The 11,660-nt window shown below is 36.4% G+C and overlaps 1 protein-coding gene across 1 annotated transcript; it reads right to left on the bottom strand.

The window, feature by feature from the left end:
* Positions 1 to 1,349: 1,349 nt before the first annotated feature.
* On the bottom strand, positions 1,350 to 2,073 carry LOC106310680 (ethylene-responsive transcription factor RAP2-1). Its single transcript, XM_013747908.1, has one exon. The coding sequence runs from the start codon at positions 1,886 to 1,888 to the stop codon at positions 1,535 to 1,537; it is 354 nt and encodes a 117-aa protein (XP_013603362.1). The 5' UTR covers positions 1,889 to 2,073; the 3' UTR covers positions 1,350 to 1,534.
* Between the last annotated feature and the right edge of the window lie 9,587 nt (positions 2,074 to 11,660).

The following is an 11,660-nucleotide window of genomic DNA, read 5'->3' as shown; positions in this document are numbered from 1 at the left end:
CAACTCCAGACCTGAAATGGCTCTAAAAGGACTAGACTAACTCGATAAAACATTGAAAAACAAGTTAGAAAGCATATACACAATGGTGTCAAAAACACCATGTATCATATGTCAAAATAAACAACATCGGGCTACGAAGAATACACGCCATTATGCACATGGCGACGAGCTCGGCCCCGAACATTGATCGCGTAATAGAGGAGATGTGAATAACTCCCTTCACAAACAGAGTAGCGAGCATAAGACTGCATGACGTAGGAAAAATTAAGCTCCCGGAGTACTGTGGAAACACCAATCCAGAGTCTGACGCCCGAGCCTTCCGACTGACCGTGCCTAGAGCTCACCTGAATGACGAGTAAAAAAATGCCGGCTACTATCGCATCTTTGCTGAAAATCTGACCTGATCTTCCTTAAAATGGTTCACATGACTCGAAGGAAATTCCATCGATAATTTCGGTCAACTCGTAACTGCATTGCTAAAGCAATACTTGGTCTTCATAGAAACGAGGACAACAAAAGCCGATTTATGGAATATTTCTTCGGGGGAGGGGGGGTGGGGGCGGGGCAAAATATAAAACATTGCCTAATACTTTTTATAAATTTGAATTTTTAACAAGGGCATTATTAAAAATTTGTACAAAATCACACTACCTTTAATAAGTTCATAGTGGGCAACTGCCTCTCCCACGCTTGACATAGATTCGCCCCTGATTGGAAAAGAATACGTAATATATCTTTCTGATCACATTCATCGTTGTGAATATTGTGGTATTAGGATATTTTCGTTGAACTAAACATATGCCGATCTTGTAATCTTATAAATATTTTTGCGCATCGATATGTTCTCTATTTTCGTACTGTGAATTCTTGAATATTAGGGTTTCAGTGAAAGTGTGAGAAGTAACAGGTAGAAGTTTAAGGACTCATTAAGGACTCAAAAGATCTTGTTTTTTAATTTTTATTTGTGAAGAAAAAGATCTTGTTTTTTCATTGCATCCATTTCATTACTTATGCATTTTGTGATGGAAAAAAAAAACAAATTTTGACATATTTTCCAAAAGTAACGTGACTAAATTTCCGTCAGATTGAGTGAGTCATTAACCCAAAAGAATTTATATATCTTGAAACAAAATAACTTTAAAGTAGAGAATGGGCGATCTTTCTACAAACGATTTTACAAGAACAAGTATTTTGTCCGGTGGATGGAGGTCTTTGGTAATTGGGTACTCGACTGGATCAAGAGCTTCACAACTTTTAAGTAATAAAATAGGAAGAGGACGCGAATTAGAAATTTTGGCCAGTTTTCGAAAAAAGAATTAGAAATTCTCAAACAAAATTATGGAAAAGGCTTAAACAAAAACTCTCTTCTCATTAATAGCAAATTAAACAAGATTATAACAATTATTCGATACTTTATTCATGTGTACATCTCTATATTTTCACATGTGTCGTCTGTGTATCACGTATGTAATTGTAATCGCCATTAAAAACAAAACAAGATGCGTATATGTTGTCTATAACTTCACTAAATATCTCATGATTCAGGTATTTGATTCAAATCAGGTTTCTCAACTAATACCGGTGAAGAAGGAGACCGCGACTTCGCAGAACAAGCGAGAAGAGCATCAACTCTAGCGCCGACCTCCGCAGCTTTCTCACGTATCAGAGTGGCGGGCATGTCGACGGCAGCAGCCGCGGCTGATCGGTGTCCCTCATCCTGAAAAAGAAGATCAGGGAAGTTGAGGCGTGCTGAGGGGCCACGGAGGTAGAAGACGGCGGTGTCATAGGCTCTAGCGGCGGCTACGGCGGTTGTGTAAGAACCGAGCCAAAGACGTGAACGTTTGTTTGGTTCACGTATCTCAGCCACCCATTTGCCCCACTTCCTCATACGTATTCCTCTGTACGGCTTAAACGGCCTAGTTGCCACGTGGGTGTCAACTTCTTCTTGCGGTGGCTGCCTTCGCTTCCGCCTACACGGCTCTTGTTGTAGTTCTCGTTCCAACGATAAAAAGACAAAACTTATGAGGGTCGTGGAACTTTATAAAGTACGGTGGCAGAATTGAACGGCTGGAAGTCTTTATAGATATTGTGATATATAGAAACTGCCAAGCAACCTCGTACTCTTCAATTTTATCGCTTCAGTGACTTTGTGATAATGAACATATCGAGTTCTCTAATTCATATAAGTCAAATCATATCGGAATTAATATTGGAATTATTATGCCATTTATATGTTAATCACAAAAAAATGTATAAAAGTGTACTAAGATTCAGAAATTTGTAAATAAATACAAAATTGGATCACAAAAATAATTGTACTTCTTTCAATTCTAATATTAAATAATATAATTCACTTACAAAAGCAACAAAAATATATTATTTTGATCTTGAGACCAACCAAAAGAAAGTAAAGATTGCACTTTCAATCCTTCTATTGTTCAAATATCAAACTAATATATTGGCTTAGGTCTTGTAGTGGACAAGTAGATGTGATAATAGTTACAGTTTGATATTTTTTGACATCAAAAGATATTATATTAGTCAGACTTGAAGTGGTATGGAAATAGAATAACCAACAAAACAAAGAGACCTGTGGAAAAATCGAGCAGTTCTAACTAAAAATCAGTGGTCCCAATTTGTCCCTGGAAATGTAGTATAGCCTGAAATCGCGGAATCTTCTCTTCAGTTCTTGCATCTCCTTCAGCTCTGTCGAAAAAGTCTGTGATGCCTGAGATTTCTTTATCATCTCTAGGCCTGGGCATTTCGGGTATCGGTTCGGTTCGGTTCGGGTATTTCGGGTTTTGGGTAGTTCGGATAGGGGCTAGAGGATCCATTTAGTATTTGACCTATTTTCGGTTCGGTTCGGTTCGGATAGTTTCGGGTTCGGTTCGGTTCGGATAGTAAATGTAGGAACCGGAAAATATCCAGAAAAAGTTCGGTTCTCATTTGGATCCGGTTCGGGTTCGGATAGTTCGGGTAGTTCGGATAATTTGGATAAAATATCGGTTATTTAGGGTAAAATATCAAATAATTAGGATGATTTAGATAAAAAATTTGGATATTTCGGATTACTTTGGATATTTCGGATAAAACTATCTGGATAGTTTCGGATACTTTCGGGTAGTTTGGATACTTTATAATAATTTAGTTATCCTCAACTATTTTCAGATACTTTTAATAGAATTTTAAATTAAAAATATATATTTAGTGATGTTATATGTATATATAATTAATATTTTTATATATTCGGGTACCCATTCGGTTCTCGGTTCGGTTCCGGTTCGGTTCGGTTATTTCGGATATAAAAATATAGGAACCGTTCGGGTATTTGAGAGTATTAGTCTGGTTCCGGTTTCGGGTATTTCGGTTCGGTTCCGGTTCGGTTTTTCGGTTCCGGTTATTTTGCCCAGGCCTAATCATCTCCATCAAATCTTTGCAATATGTCCCAAAATGCTGACATGTCGAATAATATAGCATGATGTCCATTGTCCATCCTAGAGCTTCCAACTCCAAATGCAAAGCATATTCTATTCTTCTTTGATTTCTTGTACCCATAAGTTGTGTTTGTCCAGAGCTATCTTTCCAAACCCCATCCGCATCCAATGTAGATCTATGTGGAGGTCCAAGAACCATCCACCATGCATATATTCTCAAAGCATAGGACTTGAGATGTTACTATTGGTGTTATAGTCAACCCAACATCTGACTGATTTTCCGTGAACAATGCTTGACATTTTCTATCTGCATATCTGATTAGTTCGAGTAGGTCTCTCTCTCTATCCCTCTGAATAGTTTATCATTCCTTGCTTTCTATAGATATCAAATTATCCATGGATAAGAGTCTCTGTCCATTTATGGGTCTTCAATACTATTCTTCCTCCATAAAAGGTAGTCAATGTTAGTATATATGATGGACACAAGGAATATATCATGATGAGACGGTGTAGCCGCAACAGCCCACGATTGAAGTGCCCGTGGACATTTGAAGATAGCATGGGTTACTGCCTCATCTGGATCCCCACACCTTGGACAAATATTATCACATCCCATATGGTGACGACTCAAGTTCCTTGTGATTGCTACATGTCATGTGAGTAACTGCCATATAAGATGATGAATCTTTTGTAGAGCATTTACCTTCCAAACAAAGGCTTGGAGCTTCGTGATACTCGGTTCAGCGTAGATAACATTTTCTTCAACCTTGAGAATATGTCTGGCCAGCCAATATCCTGACTTAACAGTATACATGTCAGTCTTAGTGAATCGCCAGAAGTAATAATCACATTGTAAAGATCGGCTTATGGCCAAATTTCGAATCAAAGGTATATCTTCTTGAGCGACTTAGTTCTCAAGCATTTCGACATCCCATTCGTTTGAGTCTGCTTTAATAAATTCACTGGCAGTCATCCTATTAGATTAAGAGAATGAAATGATTTAGAGAAGATTAAGGAACAGAATGTGAGATTATGAAGAGTTTAGACTAGAATCATGATTAAGAGAGTATGAATGTAGAGAGATAGACTTAGAACTGTATGTTTATTATTAATGACAAGAGTTACAATATATAGTGAGAGATCATTAGGGTTTTCGAAATCATAAAGGAGAGCTAAGCATGTGAAGTCAACAAGGTTAGGATAAGCTTTCTTTAACTCGGCCAATCAGAGTTCCCACATGCGTGGAGCATCTAGGATCTTGGACAAAAATGCTCTTGCCTTTCCAGCTGTGCCAGCCTGTAAAGCCGCGCCTCTCTTATCCTCCAACGGTATGATTCATCAGCCAAAGCCCCTTCTCTTCCCATAAGTTACTCGAGTAACTTCTTGTAACCGCGGTCGAGGTTTCACTTGTCTGAATGTGTACGGACCGTACGGCCTTGTACGGCCTTGTACGGTCAGGCCAATGTGAACCTCTCCCATCACCCCAATGCTTAACATACTCTCTTCAGTCTTCACCCCTTAGTACTTCACACTTGTATACTCAACTCTTCTCAACACATCCTGGGATGGACTACCGGGATATTATGCCTAGCCGGCCTTGCAGGTGAAGTCGGGATCCAAGGATCATCACATGCTTTTACATCAAAACTCGAATGGATCTTTTGTCTAATCCCTAGTAACAGCAGAGGTATTTCAGCTGATAGGCTAGCAGGCGTATGAAGCGGTATCTATGTCAATAGCTCGCAAAGGCGAACTAAGTCTATAGTACTTGCCACGTAAAACACGGACCAGAAGAGAGTCTGTGAACTGTATTAATCTCCACAACCTTTTCGCCAGCAAGGCTAGATTAAACTTATATATCATCCGGAAACCAATGCCTCCCTCTTCTGCTGATAAACACAGTTTTTCCCATTTTTCCCATTGAATCACACGCTTTGGGGAGTTTAAACTCCACCATAATTTTGCAATGTCACTCGCAAAATTTTCGTATATCTCCAACGGTAGTAAAAAGCTAGACATAACATAACTCGGAAGAGCTACTAAAATAGATTTAGCTAGCACTTTTGTTCCCCCTTTTGATAACCATCTCCCCGTCCATCCATTTACTATGTTTTGTAGTTTGTTCTTAAGAAAGGAAAATAGCTTTCATTTAGACCCACTTATATCTTCTGGAATCACTAGGTATGAACTCACACCTCTTCTATTCTGGATCCCAAGAGTATCTTTAATCGATTGCCTTACATCTGCAGGTACTCTCTTACCAAAGGGTAAGTATGATTTATCAAAGTTGATGCAATGACATGATGCTTTCCCATATTTCCTTACTACTTTCATAACTTCTTCACATTCACGGAGCTCTGCCTTACATATTGGTTTTGTGTGTGAGATTTGGTTTCATAACAAAAAAGATATCTCCTATTTATACTAAAGTAGATGGGCGGCCTGACTCCCCTCCTCAGCCACCAACCAACATTAGAAAGTGACAATGTCGACATTCGATTTCTCGTCATCGAAACCAGGTGAAGCAAGCAGCTTACAAAGCTGGTGAAAAAGGACACGAGGTCTCATGGAAAGAAATGAAGTGAAGAATACAAGCATATTGAGAAGGTAATAAAGTAGGTGAAGCAGGACAAGCTTCTGAAGAAGGACAACCACCAACCAGGTAAACCATGTTCAACTAAATGATTTACCAAAACAGCCAACTGAAAGTTCTGATCAATCCAAAAAAAAATCCAACATCTAGTACTTAACTTCCCCATCTCATTTTATCCTCCAAGTCTCATTATGATTCTCACATTCATCCTGAATCAAGTTGAACAATCTTTATATAAACAGTTCCTGACATATGTGCTCCAAACGGCTTATGTAGGATTCTGCACAAAGCCACAAACCAACTCTCTTCCTTCTGCTTCAAATTCACTTCCCATGGCTACATTATATTCTTAAACCCTTAAACATAATTTCCCAAATCACAAATCTTAGTTTACCTAAATAGGTCATCCTCATCCTTCTTGAAATGCATTTAACGTACTGATAGACTACTTGAATGGATTACGGCTTTGCGGCATAATTCGCTTTGACACATCTTTCATTCCTTGTCATCCAAACTTATGTTTAGGTTTACTTAATGTTTCCCAAACCATATAAATCTATGCCAAGATATATGGATGCACTTTGACAATTCTTGTGTGCTTGGTCGCTTTAATGGACAAACTGAGCAATTCGCGTTGGCCGCATATGATTTATGTCAACCATACCATCATTTTTAGTCCATAGATGATATCTTTAACCCATTTATAAACTTCCTGTACTCATTAAACTCTTGTGATTTCTTCCAGAATGTATTGATTATTACCGGTCAAACCGGTCTTCTCTTGGCCATGTGTCAGTTCTTCGTACATGTCATTACACATGTATAGCGACATGGTGTGGTCGCTATGAGCTGGGAGCCTAGAAACGACTAGTGTCATAACGACCAAAGCATAGCAGTGAAAGACTCAATCTTTAGAATCTTTAATCTATTTTCATATTTGAATCTTTGTATATGAGTTTATCTTGCTAACTACTATGATCAATCTTAAACTTGTGTTTAAGGCGTCTCATCATAATTACTGAGTAGACACATTTTGATTTCATGGGCTTTGTAGATTGAGTGATGATCTAGAGTGTGTAGTGTTAGATCCTTGTTGTTATATGCATATCTTGTGATCTTAATGCTAGTTTAGGTTTGATCTCCCAAAACCTAGATCCCAAGCATTTCATGTCCATAAGGTGTTCGATAGAATGCTTGAACTATCTTGATATTATCTTTGTTTGTTTGACCAATGGAGATTGATTTTAGAAAAGCTTAGAAAGTTAATAAACTTGTTAATCATGCATGTTTTCTTGTTTTAGGCCAATGGAAAATGATGTTTGGTACTTGATTAGTATATGGATTATTGCCCATGGAAGTGGATTAGTCTATCGTTAGTCTAGACTTATAAAACTTGATTAATTTTTTGTATGAGCACTCTACATTGAATCTTGATCATCCAAAATCAATGACCTTCCACATGGTTTCATACTAGATCATTGATTGACAACTTCTTTAGTTCTTTGTTACTTGAGTTTGAATATTGTTACTTTATAGTAATTAATTACATGTTGATTGCACTTAGATTAATCATTCACTAGAATTCTCATTGTTTAGAAGACTTAAGGACGCTGAACCAGATCTAGTCCTCATGGAAGTGGAAAACAAAGTTGAAACCCTAGCACCACCGGAAGACAACCACAACACAAACGACGCCTCTGATCTAGTCACCAAACCAGTCGGTGAGATAGAAAAAACGTGAGTGAAAAACAACATATGAATGAAAAAAAATAGAAGGGAAGCTTCTTATTGCACAGTCAGCTCATTGAATGCGCGGAAGAGGCAAGTAGGAAAAAGTGGTGGCGTATAGAGAGAGAGGGAGAGAGAAATAAAATAGCACAAATTTTACATTGGTTATTGTTGTATTATTACATATAATTATTGTAATATATAAAAGAACTTTATTGAACTATTAGGTATAATACGATATAAAATGTAAAAAATGTAAAAAAAATTATTTTTAACAAGGAAATATATAACACATAATAATTTCATAACTAGTTTTGTTAGCCAAATTAGTGTTTATGACTACAATATACTTCGTGTATTGTATATTATTAACAATATCACCCTTATTAACCAGCTGAGTACTTGTTTGCTGTGAAACCCAAATGATGATTGATCTCTTTAAATGTCTTTGAAGGTTCTTTCCTCTGATGTCATCTGTCTTGAACTCTTCCATTATCGTCGATTTTGATCTCTTCTGCCGCCGTTCTCTTCTTCCTTCCTTCTCCACCGTCATCGATCTTGATATTCTCCGATGTCGTTGATCTTAATCTCTCTTGATGTCGTCGACTCCGAGCTCTTCTGATGTTAACTATATTTTCATTCGTCGGTGATTTAGTTTTCACCACCACGTCTCTTCCAACCTGGCCCAGAGACAATGGTGGGGTCGAAGGCGAAAAAGAAGAAGAGTGTCATCACCGTAAATTTTAGACTTAACTATTTGTTAATTTAAGACATATATAGTATATGATTTCATTAATTTATAGTATACAATTTATAATGTTCCAGCCTATTATATTTTTTTTGTGTACAATGTTTAACATTATTAATTTTCTATAAAATTTTCATATCATTTTGTTATTAGTTTTATATTATTTTACATTTGATGTTCAGGTATGTAAATAGAATGAACTCTTCATATTATACTATTTGAAGATTGTTTATACTAATTTTGTATATTAAATCAACGTAATCGGTGACACCTCCGATATTTCTCTGCTTTCTATATGAATTGCGTTTAAATCTCATCTTTTTGATTCAGACCACTTATATGATGCGTAGCTACAAGAACAAAATGATGCCATAACCACAAGATCAGCACATAGTCAGTGGCGGAGCCACGGTGTTGTCATGTGGGTCAATTGACCCAAGTGAAATTCTTATAAAATAAAATTTTACTTGTATAATTTTTCTTTTTTAATTAGATAAATTTTGTAAACTTTAGATAAATGATCCCTATAATATAAGTTAATTTCAAAATTGACCCTTTTAAAAGTTTTTTCTATCTCCGCCACTGTGCATAGCCAATGACCTACTATACTTCCTCCAACAACGCGTCTTTATCTTTGAGCGAAGCAAAAAAGAGTATGAGTTTTGTTCGGAGATCAGAAAAAAAATAGTTGTCATCCCTTGAATTATCCCCTGTAATCATTCTTTGCATCATCTTTCAACTGTCTATCGGTTTTGCGTAATGGTAAACTGAAAGAAATCGGACCAAAATCTTACTCACTTAATTATCACACTATGAATGCTATATTTGTAAAAGTTATTGAACAATTGGATATTGGGCGAATTAACTCTTGTTACAATAACAACACGTCACTGAAGGGAAAAAAAAAATTTACTGAGACACGTAGACAGATGGGTTAAAGAAACACAAGAAAAGCTAACTATTGGCCGACAAAAACCTACATCACCTTCACCTTCACCTTCACCTTCACCTTCTTATCTCTTTGCAGATGTCAATCTAGTCATCACTTGAGTTTCAACATTAGTATCCTAAAAGGTATTTTCTATTAATTTTCCACTTTAATTTAATCTGAATAGATCAAGAGCCTATTAAAAAGATATTTGACTGAGTTTATATGAAAAGATTAATAATTCGGCAAGAACAAAGAAAATAATGTAAATTCTAATTTTCATGTCGAACTAGATTTTGATCCGCGCTTAAAAAGCGCGGATATTTTATTGTTGACCGTAAACCAAATATTAAATGAATTTATGTCTATTATAGATATCTATAATATTTAAAATCTATTCTATTATTATTATTTCAGTTCGGTACAATGTTTTCATTGAGTTTTCATATCCAAGTCAGACTTGTGGTTGAACCTCATGATTCAGTTACTCATATATAGTGAGGGTATGATATAATAAAATGATTTATTTTCATTAGTAGTGTTTAATGCTGGTCACATGATGTAATAATATATAGAGGAAAACCAAAATATAATAAAACGAAAGGGTTCAAACAACTTTTATAGGTAAATTTTTTAGATTCCTTTCCTTTTAATAGTATTGATTATATGTGTTTGTTAATGTATTTTCTTGGTCTTAGTTTTTGTTTATATAGTCAAACTTTTTTATTATTTTTTTCAAATCGATTTACTTTATTGATGTATTTTGATTAAAGTGATCTGAATTTAATTACTTAATCGACCATGTTAGACCTATATTATTTCAAAAAAGTGTTTCAAAAAAAGTATTTAAAAAAAAGACAGATATAAATCATCTCTAACAATTTTCGGGGTGGAGTACTTAATCACTGTAAACAATTTACCCACAACCGATATAGTCCATCTCTAACAACTTACCCTTCTTTTTTTTTTTGACATCAAACAACTTACCTATATTTATTTCCCTATTCATGCGTTTTCCAAATTATGGTATAGTACTATATAGTAAATAATTATAATTTTGTTGGAAAGGTATAATCAGTGGCTGGTGTGAGTGACCAAATAGGTGGCACTCGCCTCTATGAAAATTTCAAATTCTTTCTTATTATACTCAAATTGTTATTTTTTCTTTACTATAAATCACATTCTAACCTTACTATTTTATAGTAAAGAAAAAATAACAATTTGAGTATAATAAGAAAGAATTTGAAATTTATATAACAATTTGAGTATAATAAGAAAAAATAACAAATTGTTATTATACTCAAATTGTTATAGTTTTCGTGGAATACAATGATTCGCTGCTGGCAAAGCTAGGCTCTGAGGATCATGCACAATCCGGATTCTCTACTTACCAAAGTTCTCAAAGGAAAATATTTTCCAGAGTCCTCCTTCTTGGAGAGTGGTGCTAAAACAGGGGCATCTCATGGCTGGGTAAGCATGATGGCGGGGAAAGCTATTCTGGAAAAAGGTTTGGGTTACCTTGTAGGTAATGGTGAAAACATTAAGGTTTGGACTGATTCTTGGCTCTCTCCCTCAAAGCTAGAAGCTCCAATAGGTCCACCAACTCTAGACAACCAAAATCTGCTGGTGGCAGACCTGTTACACCCGCTATCAAACGAGTGGGATCTGGAGAAAATTCGTTTACACTTACCTCACTATGAGGAGAAAATCCGATTTCTCATCCCAAGTTCTTTGAAGCAAAGGGATCGACAAGTCTGGTTACCTGATCCTTCAGGACATTACTCAACTAAATCAGGGTATAGGAAGATCTTTGAAGAGAAGCTGATAGGACAACCAGATCTGTTTGATTGGAAGAATTTGGTATGGAGACTGCAGGTGCCACCAAAGATACAACACTTTCTGTGGAGGGTGCAGCACAATGCGATCCCGGTAGGATCTTTGCTCGCAATAAGAGGAATACAGTCAGCACTTAACTGCAAAAGATGTGGAGAATTGGAAACGATTCCACACTTGTTCACTTCCTGTCCTTTTGCAGTTCAGTTCTGGTCTAAAGTCCCTCTAGCTAAGATTATTACAGACCCTGCATCTTTAGCAGTCTTCTCAGACTGGTTTTCTGCTCAAGTGCATCGAGTAGCTCTCCCCCCGCTTGGAATTATCTCATCTCCACTAGCTCCCTGGCTATTGTGGAATCTCTGGACAGCAAGAAATAAGCTTGTGTTTGAAGGAAAA

The sequence above is a fragment of the Brassica oleracea genome, chromosome C8, assembly GCF_000695525.1.
Source record: "Brassica oleracea var. oleracea cultivar TO1000 chromosome C8, BOL, whole genome shotgun sequence".
NCBI classification, from domain to species: Eukaryota; Viridiplantae; Streptophyta; class Magnoliopsida; order Brassicales; family Brassicaceae; genus Brassica; species Brassica oleracea.
This window is presented reverse-complemented; position numbering and strand designations above follow the sequence as displayed.

Excerpts from the sequence above, each read along its gene's own strand:
- LOC106310680 (XM_013747908.1), bottom strand. The coding sequence starts at position 1,888 with ATGAGGAAGTGGGGCAAATGGGTGGCTGAGATACGTGAACCAAACAAA.